Consider the following 27,615-nt stretch of genomic DNA (forward strand, 5'->3'; position numbering starts at 1 on the left):
CTGTCCTGCATACTGTGACATACATATGGTGAACAGCCTCTGACATCGGAGAGCTGTCCTGCATACTGTGACATACATATGGTGAACAGCCTCTGACATCGGAGCCCTGTCCTGCATACTGTGACATACATATGGTGAACAGCCTCTGACATCGGAGCGCTGTCCTGCATACTGTGACATACATATGGTGAACAGCCTCTGACATCGGAGCGCTGTCCTGCATACTGTGACATACATATGGTGAACAGCCTCTGACATCGGAGCGCTGTCCTGCATACTGTGACATACATATGGTGAACAGCCTCTGACATCGGAGCGCTGACCTGCATACTGTGACATACATATGGTGAACAGCCTCTGACATCGGAGCTCTGACATCGGAGCGCTGTCCTGCATACTGTGACATACATATGGTGAACAGCCTCTGACATCGGAGCCCTGTCCTGCATACTGTGACATACATATGGTGAACAGCCTCTGACATCGGAGCCCTGTCCTGCATACTGTGACATACATATGGTGAACAGCCTCTGACATCGGAGCGCTGTCCTGCATACTGTGACATACATATGGTGAACAGCCTCTGACATCGGAGCGCTGTCCTGCATACTGTGACATACATATGGTGAACAGCCTCTGACATCGGAGCGCTGTCCTGCATACTGTGACATACATATGGTGAACAGCCTCTGACATCGGAGCCCTGTCCTGCATACTGTGACATACATATGGTGAACAGCCTCTGACATCGGAGAGCTGTCCTGCATACTGTGACATACATATGGTGAACAGCCTCTGACATCGGAGCGCTGTCCTGCATACTGTGACATACATATGGTGAACAGCCTCTGACATCGGAGAGCTGTCCTGCATACTGTGACATACATATGGTGAACAGCCTCTGACATCGGAGCGCTGTCCTGCATACTGTGACATACATATGGTGAACAGCCTCTGACATCGGAGCGCTGTCCTGCATACTGTGACATACATATGGTGAACAGCCTCTGACATCGGAGCGCTGTCCTGCATACTGTGACATACATATGGTGAACAGCCTCTGACATCGGAGCGCTGTCCTGCATACTGTGACATACATATGGTGAACAGCCTCTGACATCGGAGCGCTGTCCTGCATACTGTGACATACATATGGTGAACAGCCTCTGACATCGGAGCGCTGTCCTGCATACTGTGACATACATATGGTGAACAGCCTCTGACATCGGAGAGCTGTCCTGCATACTGTGACATACATATGGTGAACAGCCTCTGACATCGGAGCGCTGTCCTGCATACTGTGACATACATATGGTGAACAGCCTCTGACATCGGAGAGCTGTCCTGCATACTGTGACATACATATGGTGAACAGCCTCTGACATCGGAGCGCTGTCCTGCATACTGTGACATACATATGGTGAACAGCCTCTGACATCGGAGCGCTGTCCTGCATACTGTGACATACATATGGTGAACAGCCTCTGACATCGGAGCGCTGTCCTGCATACTGTGACATACATATGGTGAACAGCCTCTGACATCGGAGCCCTGTCCTGCATACTGTGACGTACATATGGTGAACAGCCTCTGACATCGGAGCCCTGTCCTGCATACTGTGACATACATGTGGTGAACAGCCTCTGGCATCGGAGCCCTGTCCTGCATACTGTGACATACATATGGTGAACAGCCTCTGACATCGGAGAGCTGTCCTGCATACTGTGACATACATATGGTGAACAGCCTCTGACATCGGAGCGCTGTCCTGCATACTGTGACATACATATGGTGAACAGCCTCTGACATCGGAGTGCTGTCCTGCATACTGTGACATACATATGGTGAACAGCCTCTGACATCGGAGCCCTGTCCTGCATACTGTGACATACATATGGTGAACAGCCTCTGACATCGGAGCGCTGTCCTGCATACTGTGACATACATATGGTGAACAGCCTCTGACATCGGAGCGCTGTCCTGCATACTGTGACATACATATGGTGAACAGCCTCTGACATCGGAGCGCTGTCCTGCATACTGTGACATACATATGGTGAACAGCCTCTGACATCGGAGAGCTGTCCTGCATACTGTGACATACATATGGTGAACAGCCTCTGACATCGGAGCGCTGTCCTGCATACTGTGACATACATATGGTGAACAGCCTCTGACATCGGAGCGCTGTCCTGCATACTGTGACATACATATGGTGAACAGCCTCTGACATCGGAGCGCTGTCCTGCATACTGTGACATACATATGGTGAACAGCCTCTGACATCGGAGCGCTGTCCTGCATACTGTGACATACATATGGTGAACAGCCTCTGACATCGGAGCGCTGTCCTGCATACTGTGACATACATATGGTGAACAGCCTCTGACATCGGAGCCCTGTCCTGCATACTGTGACGTACATATGGTGAACAGCCTCTGACATCGGAGCCCTGTCCTGCATACTGTGACATACATATGGTGAACAGCCTCTGGCATCGGAGAGCTGTCCTGCATACTGTGACATACATATGGTGAACAGCCTCTGACATCGGAGCGCTGTCCTGCATACTGTGACATACATATGGTGAACAGCCTCTGACATCGGAGCGCTGTCCTGCATACTGTGCCATACATATGGTGAACAGCCTCTGACATCGGAGAGCTGTCCTGCATACTGTGACATACATATGGTGAACAGCCTCTGACATCGGAGCCCTGTCCTGCATACTGTGACATACATGTGGTGAACAGCCTCTGACATCGGAGCTCTGTCCTGCATACTGTGACATACATATGGTGAACAGCCTCTGACATCGGAGCGCTGTCCTGCATACTGTGACATACATATGGTGAACAGCCTCTGACATCGGAGCGCTGTCCTGCATACTGTGACATACATATGGTGAACAGCCTCTGACATCGGAGCGCTGTCCTGCATACTGTGACATACATATGGTGAACAGCCTCTGACATCGGAGCGCTGTCCTGCATACTGTGACATACATATGGTGAACAGCCTCTGACATCGGAGCCCTGTCCTGCATACTGTGACATACATATGGTGAACAGCCTCTGACATCGGAGCGCTGTCCTGCATACTGTGCCATACATATGGTGTACAGCCTCTGACATCGGAGAGCTGTCCTGCATACTGTGACATACATATGGTGAACAGCCTCTGACATCGGAGAGCTGTCCTGCATACTGTGACATACATATGGTGAACAGCCTCTGACATCGGAGCGCTGTCCTGCATACTGTGACATACATATGGTGAACAGCCACTGACATCGGAGAGCTGTCCTGCATACTGTGACATACATATGGTGAACAGCCTCTGACATCGGAGCGCTGTCCTGCATACTGTGACATACATATGGTGAACAGCCTCTGACATCGGAGCGCTGTCCTGCATACTGTGACATACATATGGTGAACAGCCTCTGACATCGGAGAGCTGTCCTGCATACTGTGACATACATATGGTGAACAGCCTCTGACATCGGAGCGCTGTCCTGCATACTGTGCCATACATATGGTGAACAGCCTCTGACATCGGAGCGCTGTCCTGCATACTGTGACATACATATGGTGAACAGCCTCTGACATCGGAGCCCTGTCCTGCATACTGTGACATACATATGGTGAACAGCCTCTGACATCGGAGCGCTGTCCTGCATACTGTGACATACATATGGTGAACAGCCTCTGACATCGGAGCGCTGTCCTGCATACTGTGACATACATATGGTGAACAGCCTCTGACATCGGAGCCCTGTCCTGCATACTGTGACATACATATGGTGAACAGCCTCTGACATCGGAGCGCTGTCCTGCATACTGTGACATACATATGGTGAACAGCCTCTGACATCGGAGCCCTGTCCTGCATACTGTGACATACATATGGTGAACAGCCTCTGACATCGGAGCCCTGTCCTGCATACTGTGACATACATATGGTGAACAGCCTCTGACATCGGAGCGCTGTCCTGCATACTGTGACATACATATGGTGAACAGCCTCTGACATCGGAGCCCTGTCCTGCATACTGTGACATACATATGGTGAGCAGCCTCTGACATCGGAGCGCTGTCCTGCATACTGTGACATACATATGGTGAACAGCCTCTGACATCGGAGCGCTGTCCTGCATACTGTGACATACATATGGTGAACAGCCTCTGACATCGGAGCGCTGTCCTGCATACTGTGACATACATATGGTGAACAGCCTCTGATATCGGAGCGCTGTCCTGCATACTGTGACATACATATGGTGAACAGCCTCTGACATCGGAGAGCTGTCCTGCATACTGTGACATACATATGGTGAACAGCCTCTGACATCGGAGCCCTGTCCTGCATACTGTGACATACATATGGTGAACAGCCTCTGACATCGGAGAGCTGTCCTGCATACTGTGACATACATATGGTGAACAGCCTCTGACATCGGAGCCCTGTCCTGCATACTGTGACATACATATGGTGAACAGCCTCTGACATCGGAGCGCTGTCCTGCATACTGTGACATACATATGGTGAACAGCCTCTGACATCGGAGCCCCTGCATACTGTGACATACATATGGTGAACAGCCTCTGACATCGGAGCCCTGTCCTGCATACTGTGACATACATATGGTGAACAGCCTCTGATATCGGAGCGCTGTCCTGCATACTGTGACATACATATGGTGAACAGCCTCTGACATCGGAGCGCTGTCCTGCATACTGTGACATACATATGGTGAACAGCCTCTGACATCGGAGCCCTGTCCTGCATACTGTGACATACATATGGTGAACAGCCTCTGACATCGGAGAGCTGTCCTGCATACTGTGACATACATATGGTGAACAGCCTCTGACATCGGAGCGCTGTCCTGCATACTGTGACATACATATGGTGAACAGCCTCTGACATCGGAGAGCTGTCCTGCATACTGTGACATACATATGGTGAACAGCCTCTGACATCGGAGCCCTGTCCTGCATACTGTGACATACATATGGTGAACAGCCTCTGACATCGGAGCGCTGTCCTGCATACTGTGACATACATATGGTGAACAGCCTCTGACATCGGAGCGCTGTCCTGCATACTGTGACATACATATGGTGAACAGCCTCTGACATCGGAGCGCTGTCCTGCATACTGTGACATACATATGGTGAACAGCCTCTGACATCGGAGCCCTGTCCTGCATACTGTGACATACATATGGTGAACAGCCTCTGACATCGGAGCGCTGTCCTGCATACTGTGACATACATATGGTGAACAGCCTCTGACATCGGAGCGCTGTCCTGCATACTGTGACATACATATGGTGAACAGCCTCTGACATCGGAGAGCTGTCCTGCATACTGTGACATACATATGGTGAACAGCCTCTGACATCGGAGAGCTGTCCTGCATACTGTGACATACATATGGTGAACAGCCTCTGACATCGGAGCGCTGTCCTGCATACTGTGACATACATATGGTGAACAGCCTCTGACATCGGAGCGCTGTCCTGCATACTGTGACATACATATGGTGAACAGCCTCTGACATCAGAGCCCTGTCCTGCATACTGTGACATACATATGGTGAACAGCCTCTGACATCGGAGCGCTGTCCTGCATACTGTGACATACATATGGTGAACAGCCTCTGACATCGGAGAGCTGTCCTGCATACTGTGACATACATATGGTGAACAGCCTCTGACATCGGAGCCCTGTCCTGCATACTGTGCCATACATATGGTGAACAGCCTCTGACATCGGAGCGCTGTCCTGCATACTGTGACATACATATGGTGAACAGCCTCTGACATCGGAGCGCTGTCCTGCATACTGTGACATACATATGGTGAACAGCCTCTGACATCGGAGCGCTATCCTGCATACTGTGACATACATATGGTGAACAGCCTCTGACATCGGAGCGCTGTCCTGCATACTGTGACATACATATGGTGAACAGCCTCTGACATCGGAGCGCTGTCCTGCATACTGTGACATACATATGGTGAACAGCCTCTGACATCGGAGAGCTGTCCTGCATACTGTGACATACATATGGTGAACAGCCTCTGACATCGGAGCGCTGTCCTGCATACTGTGACATACATATGGTGAACAGCCTCTGACATCGGAGCGCTGTCCTGCACACTGTGACATACATATGGTGAACAGCCTCTGACATCGGAGCGCTGTCCTGCATACTGTGACATACATATGGTGAACAGCCTCTGACATCGGAGCGCTATCCTGCATACTGTGACATACATATGGTGAACAGCCTCTGACATCGGAGCGCTGTCCTGCATACTGTGACATACATATGGTGAACAGCCTCTGACATCGGAGCGCTGTCCTGCATACTGTGACATACATATGGTGAACAGCCTCTGGCATCGGAGAGCTGTCCTGCATACTGTGACATACATATGGTGAACAGCCTCTGACATCGGAGCGCTGTCCTGCATACTGTGACGTACATATGGTGAACAGCCTCTGACATCGGAGCGCTGTCCTGCATACTGTGACATACATATGGTGAACAGCCTCTGACATCGGAGCGCTGTCCTGCATACTGTGACATACATATGGTGAACAGCCTCTGACATCGGAGAGCTGTCCTGCATACTGTTGGAAATGTGTCGGCCTCGTTTGACTTCGCAGCTATGCAGGGAAATCTTCAGTGTCGGACCTCATTCGACATTGCATAGAAAGGGCTAATTCACAAAAAAATGCAAAAAAAACTCATCATGACAGTTTATTTTTGTTGAGTAATTTCAAGGAATCTGCAACACGCTTTCCCACTGAAAATCAATAAGAGCCGGCGGGCGGCGGGGGCGGGCGGGCGGCAGGGGCGGGCGGGCGGGCGGGACATTGGATTTAACTGGGTGAAGTCTTTCTGTGGCAGTGCGTAAAAGGCAGCATTCAAAATGACTGTATAACATATACTATCAAGTAATCACAAGTTCCCTATGGAGACTGAAAAAATGCAGAAAGAGGTTAAATAAACCTTCTAAAACAGTAAAAAATATATAAAGTTAAAAAATCCCTTTTCCCATATAAATAAAAACAATGAAAACAGGCAAGAACTTAGGATCCCCATGTTCTTAATGGTCCAGGCTATTAACATACTGCACTAATTATTCCACATAGTATGTTAGGCTGAATGAAGACACTGTCCATCTGGTTCAACCTGTTTCTACCCCCCCCCCCCCCCCCCCCCAGAGGAAGACAAAAAAAAAGCTCATTTGGAGGAAAAAATTCCTTCCTGACTCCATGGTGAACAAATCAAAAGACTGAAGCCTGGACGCCAGAAGAGCAGGTTTTTGTCCCCCTGGTAATAAAATGGTGCTGGTCACCGTCACCCATCTCTCCATGTTAATCTGACCCTTTCTGGTCTGGGGAAAGCTGAGTGGATCTAGCAGATGGTTCAGTGTACTTCCTGCAGTTCTGCACCGGAGGGGTCTTTGATGTCCTCTTCTTGGGACCAGCAAGGAAGCCCTTCGCTGTGGTGATAACTGATCAGACCTGTGGGGTCATACTGTTATTAATGGCAGGACTATGGGTCATCTGAAGGTCCCAGCCCAACAGCGGTTATATTCTTGGACCTGTGAGGGTCCCGCGGACGCAGTTCATTCCCCCCGATGTCCACAGAACCATGAAGCTAATCACCTGTAGCATGACATGTCTGGTATGTAGGTGACTACATGACACATGGCGGCCATAGCTCCCCTACTGTAGGGCCTCCAGGGGAATATGGCCAAATGCTACATTGGGTTTTCATCACTCAGCCCTCCCATCAGTGATGTCTAAAGGAAGGACGGCACAGGGGTGACTCAAAGATACTCTAGAACTAAGGGGAATCCCCTCCCCAAATGGTCGGAGCCAGGAGGGGCATCTAATACCAGCCTGTCCCCCCATCCAGGCACCAGACGATTGGAGCGCCTTCATAGACTGGGATTTCCTATTATTTTCGATGTTTCTGTATTTGTAGCTCCTCCCCTTCTGTAAATATCTCCGTTGGTATATTTGTATCTAAGCTCTGCGGACCGTTCTTAGAATAAAGCTTTATTAGTCGTCCTTGGATGCTTTAAGCGATGCATAACCCTGAAGTGTGTTAGTCGTGTCGGCTGGTGGAGACAGAGGTGGCTGACCTACCTGTCAGAAACGGTCAGTGGTGGCAGAGAGGGGCATGAAGGAGGTGGGGGGCTGGAGGTAAGTCGACCCTCTGGCCGGTCCCTGGGTACATCACAGGTAGGTGACTGTCGGACCCACAAACCCCGTCATCTGTGACAACCCCGACTCCATAAACAATGTACCTACCCCGAATAGTGCTGGTAAGTACTACCGGCTGCTCCACAAACACAAGGAGCCCTCGGAGATATAAAAGTCTCGGGCTCAGAACCCTGGAAAGCAGGTTGGGTTTGAAATAAGGTATTTTTACTAAGAGGCCAAACAAAACGTTATAAACCTGTTATCACCGTAATCACAGCGACCGCAGAATAAAGAGCAGCGCACTTTACTGCACCATAGGGATCACAGAAACAACGGCGCTCCGAGGAGGGACTGAATGTTATAAGGGCTTGCAGCAGCCAATCACTGACTAGAAGAAGTCCCTGCTGTGGCCGGTGACCAGGTCATGTGACTGCAGCAGCCAATCACTGGCTAGAAGAAGTCCCTGCTGTGGCCGGTGACCAGGTCATGTGACTGCAGCAGCCATGAAAGAGTATTTGTACAGCAGCACACCTTCTTTAATCTCCAGGCAGGTAAGTATGGTATACGATGCTCGCCCCGTGATGGACAGGATCCCAGTCCAGAATATGACTGTACAAAGAAGAGAGATGCAGAACAGCAAAATATGGTGCCAGCAGATCGAAACCTCCCACGAATGGGACTTTTATTCCTCACTTTCCTAAGGCAAGCGACGTTTCGACTACCAATCTGTAGCTCAATAAGGATTTACAAAGACACCATTAATAATCAGGTGCACCAATCACAACACGAGACATACATTAAACTAAACAAACACCTGTGTATATCATCGATTCCTCCTCCGATATGGTATGCCGGTCACCATCCCGTACGTCTCCGCCTCGGCGTCCAGTGCGCTCATCCACGCATGCCCAGAAGTAAGGGAACTCCCTATTACAAGTGTAACTGCTCCCATCCACTGTGCATGCGCAAAAAAGCACGGAGCGCCATTGGGCCATCAGCCAATCTTTCGCAGTTTTACAATGACGATCATGTATGCCAAGCCTCTCAATATGCATCAATGGCAGGCATCCATGCCCGCAACGCCGGTCAAGCATGACCCACTACAACTACCATGCATACAAGGGAATTAGTAGATCCATGCTGGGCTATCCCTCAGCGTATATATGGCATACACAACCAATCGACGGCCACAGTAGGAACTTTTTCTAGCCAGTGATTGGTTGCAGCAGTCTCGTGTCCTGGTCAGCAGCGACCAGGAAGAACAAAGCGGGAAAACCCTTTTAAGGACACCCAATCTCATCATCACCTACCTGCGGGAACGTCCTCCTCCACTTCACTCTTCCACGGGTGATCGCCCCTCATCCTCTCTTCTTCTACCTCCACTTTAATATCATCTTCACCCTGATGTGTCATATGGGATAATTCAGTACAATATGGCGGAGCGGAGGGAAATCTAACCGACCGCCGAAATCTATGTCTGCAGGAGGAGAGAGCTCCACCCCCTATATAGAGAGAGCTCCACCCCCTATATAGAGCAGGACCAGAGCTCCACCCCCTATATAGAACAGAACCAGAGCTCCACCCCCTTTATAGAGGAAAGAGCTCTGACCCTGAGATAGAGCAGGAGAATAACTTCACTCACTATATAAAGCAGGACCAGAGAGCTCCACCCCCTATATGAAGCAGAGGCAGTAAGCTCCACCCCCTGCATAAAGCAGAGACAGAAAGCTCTACCCTCTATATAGAACAGGGACAACAAGCTCCACCCCCTATATAGAGCAGAGGCAGAAAGCTTCACACCCTAAATTAAGTAGAGCCAGAGAGCTGCACACCGTATATAAAGAAGAACCAGAGAGCTCCACCCTGTATATAGAGCAGGACGAGACAGCTCCACCCTCTGTATAGAGCAGGATGAGACAGCTCCACCCTCTGTATACAGCAGGACCACAGAGCTCCACCCCTATATAGAGCAGAACCAGAGAGATTCATACCCTATATAGATGTACTACAGCGCGCAGCACCATCTACCTGCTGGTTCGCCAACACATCTTCCTCTGTATGGTCTGGGGAATACGGAGGGCGGAGACATCTCTCTGGTGGGTTTCTTCTCCCGGCTCCATCTGTGGACACACACAGTGATGGAATAGGTTATCGACATGTGATGAACAGATGATGGGAATATCTAGGTGACCCCAATGACAGTCTCCCCTCCTTACACTGCTGATCAGCCCTTATATCCGGCTCTTCTTCTTCATCTTTAACCTCAACCTTAATGTCCATCAGATTTTCCCCCTAAACAGAGAAGAAGAATGTAAAATGCTATTTAGTTCCATCCCTTTATGGTCAGATCCTGGTGAGTCCTCAGTGCCATCTACCTGCTGGTTCTCCGGGACATCTTCCTCTGGACGGTCCGGGGAATACGGAGGACGGGGACATTTCTCCGGTGGGTTTCCCATCCTGGCTCCATCTGTGGAGATACACAGTGATGGAATAGATTATCTCCATATGATGAACAGATGATGGGAGTATCTAGGTGACCCCAATGACAGCCTCCCCTCCTTACACTGCTGATCAGCCCTTATATCCGGCTCTTCTGCTTCATCTATAACCTCAACCTTAATGTCCATCAGATTATCACCCTAAACAGAGAAGAAGAATGTAAAATGCTCTTTGGTTCCATCACTTTATGGTCAGATCCTGGTGAGACCTCAGTGCCATCTACCTGCTGGTTCTCCGGGACATCTTCCTCTGGACGGTCCTGGGAATACGGAGAACAGGGACATCTTTCTGGGAGGTTTCTCCTCCCGGCTCCATCTGTGGAGACACACAGTGATGGAATAGATGATGATGGATGTATCTAGGTGACCCCAATGCCAGTCTCCCCTCCTTACACTGCTGATCAGCCCTTATATCCGACTCTTCTGCTTCATCTTTGACCTCAACCTTAATGTCCATCATATTTTCCCTCTAAACAGAGAAGAATGTAAAATGCTATTTAGTTCCATCACTTTATGGTCAGATCCTGGTGGGTCCTCAGCACCATCTACCTGCTGGTTCTCCGGGACATCTTCCTCTGGACTGTCCTGGGTATACAGAGGATGGGGACATCTCTCTGGGGGGTTTCTCCTCCCAGCTCCATCTGTGGAGACACACAGTGATGGAATAGATTATCTCCATGTGATGAACAGATGATGGGCGTATCTAGGTGACCCCAATGACAGTCTCCCCTTCTTACACTGCTGATCAGCCTTTATATCCAGCTCTTCTTCTTCATCTTTAACCTCAACCTTAATCTCCATCAGATTATCACCCTACACAGAGAAGAATAATCTAAAATGCTCTTTGGTTCTATCACTTTATGGTCAAATTATCCTAGTGAAACGTCAGAGCCATCTACCTGCCGGTTCTCCGGGACATCTTCCTCTGGACGGCTCTGGGAATACGTTGGACACTGACATGTCTCTGGTTGGTTTCTACTCCCGACTCCATCTGTGGAATAGATTATCTACATGTGATAAGAAAATGATGGAAGCATCTAGGTCACCCCCAAATGACAGTTTCCCCTTCTTACACTGCTGATCAGCCCTTATATCCGGCTCTTCTGCTTCATCTATAACCTCAACCTTAATGTCCATCAGATTATCACCCTAAACAGAGAAGAAGAATGCAAAATGTTATCTGATTGCATCAGTTTATGGTCAGACTAGCTGATATACCAGACTTTGTGTGGGTTTATTTGGAGCAGCTGTTCACCTGTTGTTCGCACGCAAAACTTTCTAAAGACATAGTTATTTCAGAAGAATTAAGAAATAGAATACATATACACACAGAGGTGAGGTAGATTCTCCTCAGTATATACACATAGAGGGGAGGTAGATTCTCCTCAGTATATACACATACAGGTGAGGTAGATTCTCCTCAGTATATACACATAGAGGGGAGGTAGATTCTCCTCAGTATATATACATAAAGGGGAGGTAGATTCTCCTCAGTATATATACACATAGTTGAGGTAGATTCTCCTCAGTATATACACATAGAGATGAGGTAGATTCTCCTCAGTATATACACACAGAGGTGAGGTAGATTCTCCTCAGTATATATACATGGAGGGGAGGTAGATTCTCCTCAGTATATACACATAGAGGGGAGGTAGATTCTCCTCATTATATACACAGAGAGGTGAGGTAGATTCTATTCAGTATATACACATAGAGGTGAGGTAGATTCTCCTCAGTATATACACACACACAGAGGTGAGGTAGATTCTCCTCAGTATATACACACAGAGGGGAGGTAGATTCTCCTCAGTATATACACACAGAGGTGAGGTAGATTCTCCTCATTATATACACACAGAGGTGAGGTAGATTCTCCTCATTATATACACACAGAGGTGAGGTAGATTCTCCTCATTATATACACACAGAGGTGAGGTAGATTCTCCTCATTATATACACACAGAGGTGAGGTAGATTCTATTCAGTATATACACATAGAGGTGAGGTAGATTCTCCTCAGTATATACACATACAGGTGAGGTAGATTCTCCTCAGTATATACACATAGAGGGGAGGTAGATTCTCCTCAGTATATACACACAGAGGTGAGGTAGATTCTCCTCAGTATATATACATGGAGGGGAGGTAGATTCTCCTCAGTATATACACATAGAGGGGAGGTAGATTCTCCTCATTATATACACACAGAGGTGAGGTAGATTCTCCTCAGTATATACACACACACAGAGGTGAGGTAGATTCTCCTCAGTATATACACATAGAGGTGAGGTAGATTCTCCTCAGTATATACACATAGAGGTGAGGTAGATTCTATTCAGTATATACACATAGAGGTGAGGTAGATTCTCCTCAGTATATACACATAGAGGGGAGGTAGATTCTCCTCAGTATATACACATAGAGGGGAGGTAGATTCTCCTCAGTATATACACATAGAGGTGAGGTAGATTCTCCTCAGTATATACACATAGAGGGGAGGTAGATTCTCCTCAGTATATACACATAGAGGGGAGGTAGATTCTCCTTAGTATATACACACAGAGGTGAGGTAGATTCTCCTCAGTATATACACACAGAGGTGAGGTAGATTCTATTCAGTATATACACACAGAGGTGAGGTAGATTATCCTCAGTATATATACAGAGGGGAGGTAGATTCTCCTCAGTATATACACATAGAGGTGAGGTAGATTCTCCTCATTATATACACACAGAGGTGAGGTAGATTCTCCTCAGTATATACACACAGAGGTGAGGTAGATTCTCCTCATTATATACACACAGAGGTGAGGTAGATTCTATTCAGTATATACACATAGAGGTGAGGTAGATTCTCCTCAGTATATACACATAGAGGGGAGGTAGATTCTCCTCAGTATATACACATAGAGGTGAGGTAGATTCTCCTCAGTATATACACATAGAGCTGAGGTAGATTCTATTCAGTATATACACATAGAGGGGAGGTAGATTCTCCTCAGTATATACACATAGAGGGGAGGTAGATTCTCCTTAGTATATACACACAGAGGTGAGGTAGATTCTCCTCAGTATATACACATAGAGGTGAGGTAGATTCTCCTCAGTATATACACACAGAGGTGAGGTAGATTCTCCTCAGTATATATACATGGAGGGGAGGTAGATTCTCCTCAGTATATACACATAGAGGGGAGGTAGATTCTCCTCAGTATATACACACAGAGGTGAGGTAGATTCTCCTCAGTATATATACATGGAGGGGAGGTAGATTCTCCTCAGTATATACACTTAGAGGGGAGGTAGATTCTCCTCATTATATACACACAGAGGTGAGGTAGATTCTCCTCAGTATATACACACACACAGAGGTGAGGTAGATTCTCCTCAGTATATACACACAGAGGTGAGGTAGATTCTCCTCAGTATATACACACAGAGGTGAGGTAGATTCTCCTCATTATATACACACAGAGGTGAGGTAGATTCTATTCAGTATATACACATAGAGGTGAGGTAGATTCTCCTCAGTATATACACATAGAGGGGAGGTAGATTCTCCTCAGTATATACACATAGAGGTGAGGTAGATTCTCCTCAGTATATACACATAGAGCTGAGGTAGATTCTATTCAGTATATACACATAGAGGGGAGGTAGATTCTCCTCAGTATATACACATAGAGGGGAGGTAGATTCTCCTCAGTATATACACATAGAGGGGAGGTAGATTCTCCTCAGTATATACACACCGAGGGGAGGTAGATACTCCTCAGTATATACACATAGAGGTGAGGTAGATTCTCCTCAGTATATACACATAGAGGTGAGGTAGATTCTCCTCAGTATATACACATAGAGAGGAGGTAGATTCTCCTCAGTATATACACATAGAGGTGAGATAGATTCCCCACAGTATATACACACAGAGGTTATGTAGTTTCTCCTCAGTAAATACACACAGAGGTGAGGTAGATTCTCCTCATTATATACACACAGAGGTTATGTAGATTCTCCTCAGTATATACACACAGAGGGGAGGTAGATTCTCCTCAGTATATACACACATAGAGGTGAGGTACATTCTCCTCAGTATATACACATAGAGGTGAGGTAGATTATCCTCAGTCTATACGCACAGAGGGGAGGTAGATTCTCCTCAGTATATACACATAGAGGGGAGGTAGATTCTCCTCAGTATATACACATAGAGGGGAGGTAGATTCTCCTCAGTATATACACATAGAGAGGAGGTAGATTCTCCTCAGTATATACACATAGAGGGGAGGTAGATTCTCCTCAGTATATACACATACAAGTGAGGTAGATTCTCCTCAGTATATACACATAGAGGGGAGGTAGATTCTCCTCAGTATATATACATAAAGGGGAGGTAGATTCTCCTCAGTATATATACACATAGTTGAGGTAGATTCTCCTCAGTATATACACATAGAGGTGAGGTAGATTCTCCTCAGTATATACACACAGAGGTGAGGTAGATTCTCCTCAGTATATATACATGGAGGGGAGGTAGATTCTCCTCAGTATATACACATAGAGGGGAGGTAGATTCTCCTCATTATATACACACAGAGGTGAGGTAGATTCTATTCAGTATATACACATAGAGGTGAGGTAGATTCTCCTCAGTATATACACACACACAGAGGTGAGGTAGATTCTCCTCAGTATATACACACAGAGGGGAGGTAGATTCTCCTCAGTATATACACACAGAGGTGAGGTAGATTCTCCTCATTATATACACACAGAGGTGAGGTAGATTCTCCTCATTATATACACACAGAGGTGAGGTAGATTCTCCTCATTATATACACACAGAGGTGAGGTAGATTCTCCTCATTATATACACACAGAGGTGAGGTAGATTCTATTCAGTATATACACATAGAGGTGAGGTAGATTCTCCTCAGTATATACACATACAGGTGAGGTAGATTCTCCTCAGTATATACACATAGAGGGGAGGTAGATTCTCCTCAGTATATACACACAGAGGTGAGGTAGATTCTCCTCAGTATATATACATGGAGGGGAGGTAGATTCTCCTCAGTATATACACATAGAGGGGAGGTAGATTCTCCTCATTATATACACACAGAGGTGAGGTAGATTCTCCTCAGTATATACACACACACAGAGGTGAGGTAGATTCTCCTCAGTATATACACATAGAGGTGAGGTAGATTCTCCTCAGTATATACACATAGAGGTGAGGTAGATTCTATTCAGTATATACACATAGAGGTGAGGTAGATTCTCCTCAGTATATACACATAGAGGGGAGGTAGATTCTCCTCAGTATATACACATAGAGGGGAGGTAGATTCTCCTCAGTATATACACATAGAGGTGAGGTAGATTCTCCTCAGTATATACACATAGAGGGGAGGTAGATTCTCCTCAGTATATACACATAGAGGGGAGGTAGATTCTCCTTAGTATATACACACAGAGGTGAGGTAGATTCTCCTCAGTATATACACACAGAGGTGAGGTAGATTCTATTCAGTATATACACACAGAGGTGAGGTAGATTATCCTCAGTATATATACAGAGGGGAGGTAGATTCTCCTCAGTATATACACATAGAGGTGAGGTAGATTCTCCTCATTATATACACACAGAGGTGAGGTAGATTCTCCTCAGTATATACACACAGAGGTGAGGTAGATTCTCCTCATTATATACACACAGAGGTGAGGTAGATTCTATTCAGTATATACACATAGAGGTGAGGTAGATTCTCCTCAGTATATACACATAGAGGGGAGGTAGATTCTCCTCAGTATATACACATAGAGGTGAGGTAGATTCTCCTCAGTATATACACATAGAGCTGAGGTAGATTCTATTCAGTATATACACATAGAGGGGAGGTAGATTCTCCTCAGTATATACACATAGAGGGGAGGTAGATTCTCCTTAGTATATACACACAGAGGTGAGGTAGATTCTCCTCAGTATATACACATAGAGGTGAGGTAGATTCTCCTCAGTATATACACACAGAGGTGAGGTAGATTCTCCTCAGTATATATACATGGAGGGGAGGTAGATTCTCCTCAGTATATACACATAGAGGGGAGGTAGATTCTCCTCAGTATATACACACAGAGGTGAGGTAGATTCTCCTCAGTATATATACATGGAGGGGAGGTAGATTCTCCTCAGTATATACACTTAGAGGGGAGGTAGATTCTCCTCATTATATACACACAGAGGTGAGGTAGATTCTCCTCAGTATATACACACACACAGAGGTGAGGTAGATTCTCCTCATTATATACACACAGAGGTGAGGTAGATTCTCCTCAGTATATACACACAGAGGTGAGGTAGATTCTCCTCATTATATACACACAGAGGTGAGGTAGATTCTATTCAGTATATACACATAGAGGTGAGGTAGATTCTCCTCAGTATATACACATAGAGGGGAGGTAGATTCTCCTCAGTATATACACATAGAGGTGAGGTAGATTCTCCTCAGTATATACACATAGAGCTGAGGTAGATTCTATTCAGTATATACACATAGAGGGGAGGTAGATTCTCCTCAGTATATACACATAGAGGGGAGGTAGATTCTCCTCAGTATATACACATAGAGGGTAGGTAGATTCTCCTCAGTATATACACACCGAGGGGAGGTAGATACTCCTCAGTATATACACATAGAGGTGAGGTAGATTCTCCTCAGTATATACACATAGAGGTGAGGTAGATTCTCCTCAGTATATACACATAGAGAGGAGGTAGATTCTCCTCAGTATATACACATAGAGGTGAGATAGATTCCCCACAGTATATACACACAGAGGTTATGTAGTTTCTCCTCAGTAAATACACACAGAGGTGAGGTAGATTCTCCTCATTATATACACACAGAGGTTATGTAGATTCTCCTCAGTATATACACACAGAGGGGAGGTAGATTCTCCTCAGTATATACACACATAGAGGTGAGGTACATTCTCCTCAGTATATACACATAGAGGTGAGGTAGATTATCCTCAGTCTATACACACAGAGGGGAGGTAGATTCTCCTCAGTATATACACATAGAGGGGAGGTAGATTCTCCTCAGTATATACACATAGAGGGGAGGTAGATTCTCCTCAGTATATACACATAGAGAGGAGGTAGATTCTCCTCAGTATATACACATAGAGGGGAGGTAGATTCTCCTCAGTATATACACATAGAGGGGAGGTAGATTCTCCTCAGTATATACACATAGAGGGGAGGTAGATTATCCTCAGTATATACACATAGAGGGGAGGTAGATTCTCCTCAGTATATACACATAGAGGGAAGGTAGATTCTCCTCAGTATATACACATAGAGGGGAGGTAGATTCTCCTCAGTATATACACATAGAGATAAGGTAGATTCTCCTCAGTATATACACATAGAGGGGAGGTAGATTCTCCTCAGTATATACACATAGAGATAAGGTAGATTCTCCTCAGTATATACACATGGAGGGGAGGTAGGTTCTCCTCAGTATATACACATAGAGGTAAGGTAGATTCTCCTCAGTATATACACATAGTGGGGAGGTAGATTCTCCTCAGTATATACACACAGAGGGGAGGTAGATTCTCCTCAGTATATACACATAAAGGTGAGGTAGATTCTCCTCAGTATATACACATAGAGGTGAGGTAGATTCTACTCAGTATATACACATAGAGGTGAGGTAGATTCTCCTCAGTATATACACATAGAGGGGAGGTAGATTCTCCTCAGTATATACACATAGAGGGGAGGTAGATTCTCCTCAGTATATACACATAGAGATAAGGTAGATTTTCCTCAGTATATACACATAGAGGTGATGTAGATTCTCCTCAGTATATACACACAGAGGTTATGTAGATTCTCCTCAGTATATACACATATAGGTGGGGTAGATTCTCCTCAGTATATAAAAATAGAGGCGAGAAAAATTCTCCTCAGTATATACACACAGAGGGGAGGTAGATTCTCCTCAGTATATACACATAGAGGTGAGGTAGATTCTCCTCAGTATATACACATAGAGGGGAGGTAGATTCTCCTCAGTATATACACATGGAGGGGAGGTAGATTCTCCTCAGTATATACACATAGAGGTGAGGTAGATTCTCCTCAGTATATACACAGAGGTGAGGTAGATTCTCCTCAGTATATACACATAGAGAGGAGGTAGATTCTCCTCAGTATATACACATAGAGAGGAGGTAGATTCTCCTCAGTATATACACATAGAGGGGAGGTAGATTCTCCTCAGTATATACACATAGAGGGGAGGTAGATTCTCCTCAGTATATACACAGAGAGGTGAGGTACATTCTCCTCAGTATATAAACATGGAGGTGAGGTAGATTCTCCTCAGTATATACACATGGAGGTGAGGTAGATTCTCCTCAGTATATACACATAGAGGGGAGGTACATTCTCCTCAGTATATAAACATGGAGGTGAGGTAGATTCTCCTCAGTATATAGACATAGAGGTGAGGTAGATTCTCCTCAGTATATACACACAGAGGGGAGGTAGATTCTCCTCAGTATATACACATAGAGGTGAGGTAGATTCTCCTCAGTATATAGACATAGAGGTGAGGTAGATTCTCCTCAGTATATACACACAGAGGTGAGGTAGATTCTCCTCAGTATATACACATGGAGGTGAGGTAGATTCTGCTCAGTTTATACAAATAGAAGTGAGGTAAATGCTCTTCAGTATATACTAGAGATGAGCGAGCACCGAAATGCTCGGGTGCTCGTTACTCGGGACGAAATTATCGCGATGCTCGAGGGTTCGTTTCGAGTAACGAACCCCATTGAAGTCAATGGGCGACCCGAGCATTTTTGTATATCGCCGATGCTCGCTAAGGTTTGCATTTGTGAAAATCTGGAAAACCCAAGAAAGTGAAAGAAATGACACAGAAACGGATAGGGCAGGCGAGGGACTACATGTTGGGCTGCATCTCAAGTTCCCAGGTCCCACTATTAAGCCACAATAGCGACAAGAGTGCCCCCCCCCTCCCAACAATTTTTACTTTGGACAAACCCTCATTAGCAAGGCACACCTTAGCTAAGCACCACACTACCTCCAACAAAGCACAATCACTGCCTGCATGACACTCCGCTGCCACTTCTCCTGGGTTACATGCTGCCCAACCCCCCCGCACGACCCAGTGTCCACAGCATACACCAAAGTGTCCCTGCGCAGCCTTCAGCTGCCCTCATGCCACACGCTGGCCTCATAGCTACACCACCCTCATGTCTATTTATAAGTACGTCTGCCATGAGGAGGAACCGGAGGCACACACTGCAGAGGGTTGGCAGGGCCAGGCAGCGACCCTCCTTAAAAGGGGCGGGGCGATAGTCCACAATGCTGTAGAGAATCAATGAGAAATTGACGTTCGATCTTCATTCCAATCCTGAGCCACCTCCGTCAGGAGCTGCAAACGTGGGCATGAGTTACATAGCAATGGGGAATCCATGTGCCCACACAGTATTCATTCTGTCCAGGTGTTGCATAGCTCAATCGACACCGCAAGGGGAAAGCCATCTGTACTCTGCCCCCTACCCAAGTCAGTCAGTGTCTTTGTGCCAGACAGGTCAAATACCGCGATGGGAACTAAGTGGGCACCAACAGCATAGGTGGGTCCTAGGCAACCCAAGACATGAACAATAAATAAATCTGAGTGGCCAAACATGGCAGACTTGCACCGCACCGACGACATAGGCCTCAGCCTACAGCTTCAGCAATCGTAGGCATGAAGCGGACTTCGATGCTAGTTCATCTGCGACGGGCTCATTAAATCAGTTAGCTTTCCTTCCACCGCTCCAATGACTGGATTAGCAGGAAAAAGCTCCACAGCCCCAACCTGTCGTAGTTGCACTTCCCCCGGGACATAGGCCTCAGCCCACACCCTCAGCAAAGGCGGGCATGAAGCGGACTTCGATGCTAGTTCATCTGCGACAGGCTCATTAAATCAGTAAGCTTTCATTTCCCTGCTACACTGACAGGATTAGCCAGGAAAAAGTTGCACAGCACCAGCCTCGCGCAGTTGCAGTTCCCCCGGGACATAGGCCTCGGCCAACAGCTTCAGCAATCGTAGGCAGAAAGCGGACTTTCACTGCATCCAGGACATAGGCCTCTGCACAAACCCTCAGCAATCGCGGGCCTACAGCGGACTCCAATGCTAGCGTAGCTGTGCACGTCTCATTAGCGCTGTATAGCTTCTCTTGTTTGTCCCAATGCAGTGCCCCGGATAGCTGCGGTAGCATGAGATAAAATACAGGTTGGCTTTGGCCCACACTCCATGCCCCAGTCAATCTGTGTTTTTTTTCATAGTGCCAGGCAGGTACAACGGCGCTATGGGAAGTCTGTGTGCACCCACAGCATGGGTGGGTCCCAGGAAGCCACCGACGGTACATTAATAAATCCCATTGCAGTGCCCCGATAGCTGAGGTAACGTGAGATAAAGTACAGGTTGGCTTAGGCCCACACTCCATGCCCTAGTCAGTCTGGGTTTTTTGGGGGGGCCAGATACGTAGAACACTGCGATGGGAAAACTTAGTGCACCCATACTATGCACAGACCGCTGTAATATTCCTGTAGCAAAGGTATAAGCTGACCCCACTAACAGTTATGTTGCAGAAGTCTAGGTAGACCCCAGTAACATTTCCGTAGCAGCAGTATAGGCAGAGCCCAGTATTAGTAACATTTCAGTAGTAACAGTATAGACAGACCCCAGTAACATTTCAGTTGCAGCAGTATAGGCAAAGCCCAGTAACATTTCAGCAGCAGCAGTATAGGCAGAGCCCAGTATTAGTAACATTTCAGTAGTAACAGTATAGACAGACCCCAGTAACATTTCCGTAGCAGCAGTATAGGCAGAGCCCAGTATTAGTTACATTTCAGTAGTAACAGTATAGACAGACCCCAGTAACATTTTCGTAGCAGCAGTATAGGCAGAGCCCAGTATTAGTTACATTTCAGTAGTAACAGTATAGACAGACCCCAGTAACATTTTAGTTGCAGAAGTATATGCAGACCCCAGAAACATTTTCGTAGCAGCAGTATAGGCAGAGCCCAGTATTAGTTACATTTCAGTAGTAACAGTATAGACAGACCCCAGTAACATTTTAGTTGCAGAAGTATATGCAGACCCCAGAAACATTTATGTAGCAGTAGTATAGGCAGAGCCGAGTATTAGGTGCATTTCAGTAGTAACAGTATAGACAGACCACAGTAACATTTTAGTTGCAGAAGTATATGCAGACCCCAGAAACATTTATGTAGCAGCAGTATTGACAGACCCCTGTAACATTTCTGCAGCTGAAGTATAGGCAGACCCCTGTAACGTTAATGCAGTTACGCTCCTATCCTTTGGCCCAAACAAGTTTCTCCGATAACTGTGGTAACACGAGAGAAAATACATGATGCGCATTGCTGATCCCCTGACCCCAAGCGAGAGGAGGGGGTGGCATTACAAGGCCAAGACACCATGACCAGGACCCGCTATAGTCGTGTGGGTAGCACGTTAGCGGGCCCAGGGTCAGGCTCGGTTCCGCGCCTCCACCTTGAATTTCGCCTCCATGGGCAAAATCAAACCTTCAGATATGAATAAGAGCCAATGGACAAAAGTAAAGCCACAGAACAAAAGTGGAAGCGACAACAGCTATGTGGAAAAGCTAGTATTATCTGAGACAAGAGGGGCATTTGATAGCAATGAAAAGGATATTCTAGGTACTAAAAGTCTTCACTCCTCCTCATCTCAATCAGAAATATGGAAAGGCTTCATTCATATGTTTTCTGTTGACCATTTCAAAGTGTTAGCAATGCGAGTTTCTGGCTGTACCACTCATCTTTGTCAGGAATTACCAAAGATGATCACAAGTAAAGGCCTCATCAATCAGTCCAGAATCAGTCCGGGAGTATGTGGATCTCAGCTGGCCTGCATCCACCAAGGATATGTGTCTGCTGTAACTCTGTCCCCAGACCTCCAGGGATGCTGTGCTCTATAGTCGGCTCTATTCCTACCTCAGCTGTACACTAAAATATGTAATTATCAGTACCAACAAGATGGAAGCCTTCATTATTCCACTGGCAGCGTGCCAACCATTACCTTCCAAACTGCAACCCATAGGGCTCATGTCCACGGGGAAAATAGGATTTAGGATCCGCAGCGGATTTCCTGCATGCGGATCCGCACCCCATAGGGATGCATTGACCACCCGCGGGTACATAAATACCCGCGGATCGTCAATAAAAGTGATTTAAAAAAAAATGGAGCATGAAAAAATCTGGACCATGCTCCATTTTCATGCGGGTCTCCCGCGGGGACGGCTCCCGCAGGCTTCTATTGAAGCCTATGGAAGCCGTCCGGATCCGCGGGACACAAAAATCATATTTTACTCACCCGCTCCGGTTCTTCTCTTCTCCGCGGCGCCATCTGCTCTCAGCCGCGGCCGGATCATTTTGCTTCGGCCCGGCGCATGCGCGGGGCACGTCATCCTGCGTATCCGCGGGCCGAAGAAAGAAGATCCGGCCGCGACGAGAGAAGATGACGCCGCAGCGAAGAGAAGAAACGGAGCGGATCGGAGGTAAGTTTATTCTGATTTATTTGCATTTTCAGCCCTCATGTCCGCGGGGCAGGAGGGACCCGCTGCAGATTCTACATGTAGAATCTGCAGCGGATCTGATTTTCCCCGTGGACATGAGGCCTTAGGGGGGCCAGGTCTTGATGATGATCATCCTAATTTGTTATTGGTCCTAGTTCTTCCAAACCACCCATGTTGGTCTCCTTGTCCCAGACAAGTCCGCAAGATACAAAGAGGGAAGGAGCTGGATGTTCCCGATGACATATTCTTATCTATATTAGAAGATGCCCAAAGAGAGGGGAACCTGATGGCAGAACAAGGGCTTCCAGCTGTAGGGCAGCAGAGCACTGGGGTGGCAGAAGTGGGTATGCCAGAGCTGATAAACCTTCTGTGTTTACTGTCAAATGACCTGCAGGAGATTGCAATCCAGAACAACGATAATTTCCAAAGTGTGCCCCCAGCTAACCAGCCAAACCCCATACAAGGAACAGCCCCTCTTTGGCCATTATATGCTTTACAACCTAGTTTTCAGGCTCCTGCCTCTTATGACCATAACCCAGCTGCCATGTTTGATCCATCGCCCATTTATAATCCATCTGCTTTAACCCTTATACGTTCTAAAACCAAAATACTTGTACCGTTATGTTCTTAGTGAAGGGCATTCATATCTACAGTGTTAAAAAAAGTAATAATAATCCAAAGTTCTTGATTCTAACAGTTGCTTTCCTTTGCCGGAAGGCACCCACTTAAAATTTACATGTGTACATCTTTAAAGATTGTTTCTATATTTTTCCGTTAGTGTGTTTTTAAATACTGTTCAATGTTTTTATTGTTTATACGCAGACCCCTGTAACATTTCTGTAGCAGCAGTATAGGCAGACCCTTGGAACATTTATGTAGCAGAAGTATAGACCAACCCCAGTACCATTTTTGTAGGTGCAGTATAGGCAGACCCCATTACCATTTATGTAGAACTATAGGCAAAACCCAGTATCATTTCAGGAACCGAAGTATAGGCAGACCGAAGTAATATTTCTGTTGCAGAAGTATAGGCAGACCCCTGTAGCATTACTGTGGCAGAAGTATAGGCAGGCAGACCCGAGTTACATTTCTGTAGCAAGAGTGTAGGCCAACCCCTGACACATTGGTGTACCATGAGTGTAGGCGAAGGCCAGAAAAATTACTTGGATTACAGTATAGGCGAGGGCCTAAAAAATTAGTGTACCAACAGTACAAATGGACCCCAGAAAAATTGGAACCATTTTTTCCCACTCATGGCAGGGGCCCGAGAACAGTTCCTGGGAGTCTGCCTGCTCCTCAGAATGTGTCATTGTAATGGAGTGAGGAGGCTGGGAGGAAGGAGGAGCAGCAGCCAGAGGGTTCAGAGTTGCAGCAGTTGACGGCGCAGAACTCTGGGTGGTCGATACATTGCTGGATGCATTTTCTGCCATCCCCGACAGGACCTGCTCACACTGCTCACTTTCTAATAAAGGTCTACCGCGTGGACCTATAAATTGTGATATGAAGCTGGGGACCCCAGAAATTGCCTCTCTCCTAATCCCGCAGCAGTCGGCTGCAATACACCTGGACCAGGAACCCGGCCTGTGCCCACACCCTGACTTAGGCCTCCGCGTCCTCGCCCCCGTCCACGTCCTCTAGGCTTACCCCTACCCCTCAGCATGGTGTATTACGAATAGAACAGACACAGAGCGGTGTAAAAAATTGTGAATTATTGTATACACACATAGAGGGGAGGTAGATTCTCCTCAGTATATACACATAGAGGTGAGGTAGATTCTCCTCAGTATATACACATAGAGGGGAGGTAGATTCTCCTCAGTATATACACATAGAGGGGAGGTAGATTCTCCTCAGTATATACACATAGAGGTGAGGTAGATTCTCCTCATTATATACACATAGGGGGGAGGTAGATTCTCCTCAGTATATACACATAGGGGGGAGGTAGATTCTCCTCATTATATACACATAGGGGGGAGGTAGATTCTCCTCAGTATATACACAAAGGGGGGAGGTAGATTCTCCTCAGTATATACACATAGAGGTGAGGTAGATTCTCCTCAGTATATACACATAGAGGGGAGGTAGATTCTCCTCAGTATATACACAAAGAGGGGAGGTAGATTCTCCTCAGTATATACACATAGAGGTGAGGTAGATTCTCCTCATTATATACACATAGGGGGGAGGTAGATTCTCCTCAGTATATACACATAGGGGGGAGGTAGATTCTCCTCAGTATATACACATAGAGGTGAGGTAGATTCTCCTCAGTATATACACATAGAGGTGAGGTAGCTTCTCCTCAGTATATACACATAGAGGTGAGGTAGCTTCTCCTCAGTATATACACATAGAGGGGAGGTAGATTCTCCTCAGTATATACACATAGAGGGGAGGTAGATTCTCCTCAGTATATACACACACAGAGGGGAAGTAGATTCTCCACAGTATATACACATAGAGGTGAGGTAGATTCTCCTCAGTATATACACATAAAGGTGAGGTAGATTCTCCTCAGTATATACACATACAGGTGAGGTAGATTCTCCTCAGTATATACACATACAGGTGAGGTAGATTCTCCTCAGTATATACACACAGAGGTGAGGTGGATTCTCCTCAGTATATACACATAGAGGTGAGGTAGATTTTCCTCAGTATATACACATAGAGGTGAGGTAGATTCTCCTCAGTATATACACATACAGGTGAGGTAGATTCTCCTCAGTATATACACATACAGGTGAGGGAGATTCTCCTCAGTATATACACATAGTGGTGAGGTAGATTCTCCTCAGTATATACACATAGAGGTGAGGTAGATTCCCCTCAGTATATACACATAGACGGGAGGTAGATTCTCCCCAGTATATACACATAGAGGTGAGGTAGATTCTCCTCAGTATATACACATAGTGGTGAGGTAGATTCTCCTCAGTATATACACAGAGAGGTGAGGTAGATTCTCCTCAGTATATACACATACAGGTGAGGTAGATTCTCCTCAGTATATACACCCAGAGGTGAGGTGGATTCTCCTCAGTATATACACATAGAGGTGAGGTAGATTCTCCTCAGTATATACACATACAGGTGAGGTAGATTCTCCTCAGTATATACACATAGAGGGGAGGTAGATTCTCCTCAGTATATACACATACAGGTGAGGTAGATTCTCCTCAGTATATACACATAGAGGTGATGTAGATTCCCCTCAGTATATACACATAGAGGTGAGGTAGATTCTCCTCAGTGTATATACACATAGAGGTGAGATAGATTCTCCTCAGTATATACACATAGAGGTGAGGTACATTCTCCTCAGTATATACACATGGAAGTGAGGTAGATTCTCCTCAGTATATACACACAGAGGGGAGGTAGATTCTCCTCAGTATATACACATAGAGGGGAGGTAGATTCTCCTCAGTATATACACATAGAGGTGAGGTAGATTCTCCTCAGTATATACACATAGAGGGGAGGTAGATTCTCCTCAGTATATACACATGGAGGTGAGGTAGATTCTCCTCAGTATATAGACATAGAGGTGAGGTAGATTCTCCTCAGTATATACACAGAGGTGAGGTAGATTTTCCTCAGTATATACACATAGAGGTGAGGTAGATTCTACTCAGTATATACACACACAGAGGTGAGGTAGATTCTCCTCAGTATATACACATAGAGGTGAGGTAGATTCTCCTCAGTATATACGCATAGAGGTGAGGTAGATTCTCCTCAGTATATACGCATAGAGGTGAGGTAGATTCTCCTCAGTATATACACATAGAGGTGAGGTAGATTCTCCTCAGTATATACACATAGAGGTGAGGTAGATTCTCCTCAGTATATACACATAGATGTGAGGTAGATTCTCCTCAGTATATACACATAGAGGTGAGGTAGATTCTCCTCAGTATATACACATAAAGGTGAGGTAGATTCTCCTCAGTATATACACACACAGAGGTGAGGCAGATTCTCCTCAGTATATACATAGAGAGGTGAGGCAGATTCTCCTCAGTATATACACAGAGAGGTGAGGCAGATTCTTCTCAGTATATACACATAGAGGGGAGGTAGATTCTCCTCAGTATATACACAGAGGTGAGGTAGATTCTCCTCAGTATATACACATAGAGGTGAGGTAGATTCTCCTCAGTATATACACATAGAGGTGAGGTAGATTCTCCTCAGTATACACACATAGAGGTGAGGTA

General features: G+C 46.2%; 1 protein-coding gene across 2 annotated transcripts in view; it reads right to left on the minus strand.

Annotated features, from left to right (window-relative positions):
• LOC136617321 (uncharacterized) overlaps window positions 1-27,615 on the minus strand; it is a 177,770-nt gene that overhangs the window by 18,445 nt on the left and 131,710 nt on the right. For both annotated transcript variants that reach the window (XM_066594249.1, XM_066594248.1), the window contains exons 2-12: window positions 11,806-11,881; window positions 11,632-11,723; window positions 11,470-11,545; window positions 11,282-11,373; window positions 11,126-11,201; window positions 10,957-11,048; window positions 10,798-10,873; window positions 10,610-10,701; window positions 10,451-10,526; window positions 10,263-10,354; window positions 9,545-9,635 (exon numbers count right to left, since the gene is read on the minus strand). In XM_066594249.1, coding sequence (XP_066450346.1) covers window positions 9,545-9,635; window positions 10,263-10,354; window positions 10,451-10,526; window positions 10,610-10,701; window positions 10,798-10,873; window positions 10,957-11,048; window positions 11,126-11,201; window positions 11,282-11,373; window positions 11,470-11,545; window positions 11,632-11,723; window positions 11,806-11,869 — 919 coding nt within the window. In that variant the 5' untranslated portion in view covers window positions 11,870-11,881. The remainder of the gene's footprint in view (window positions 1-9,544; window positions 9,636-10,262; window positions 10,355-10,450; window positions 10,527-10,609; window positions 10,702-10,797; window positions 10,874-10,956; window positions 11,049-11,125; window positions 11,202-11,281; window positions 11,374-11,469; window positions 11,546-11,631; window positions 11,724-11,805; window positions 11,882-27,615) is intronic.

This window comes from Eleutherodactylus coqui, chromosome 1, assembly GCF_035609145.1.
Source record: "Eleutherodactylus coqui strain aEleCoq1 chromosome 1, aEleCoq1.hap1, whole genome shotgun sequence".
In the NCBI taxonomy this organism is placed as follows: Eukaryota; Metazoa; Chordata; class Amphibia; order Anura; family Eleutherodactylidae; genus Eleutherodactylus; species Eleutherodactylus coqui.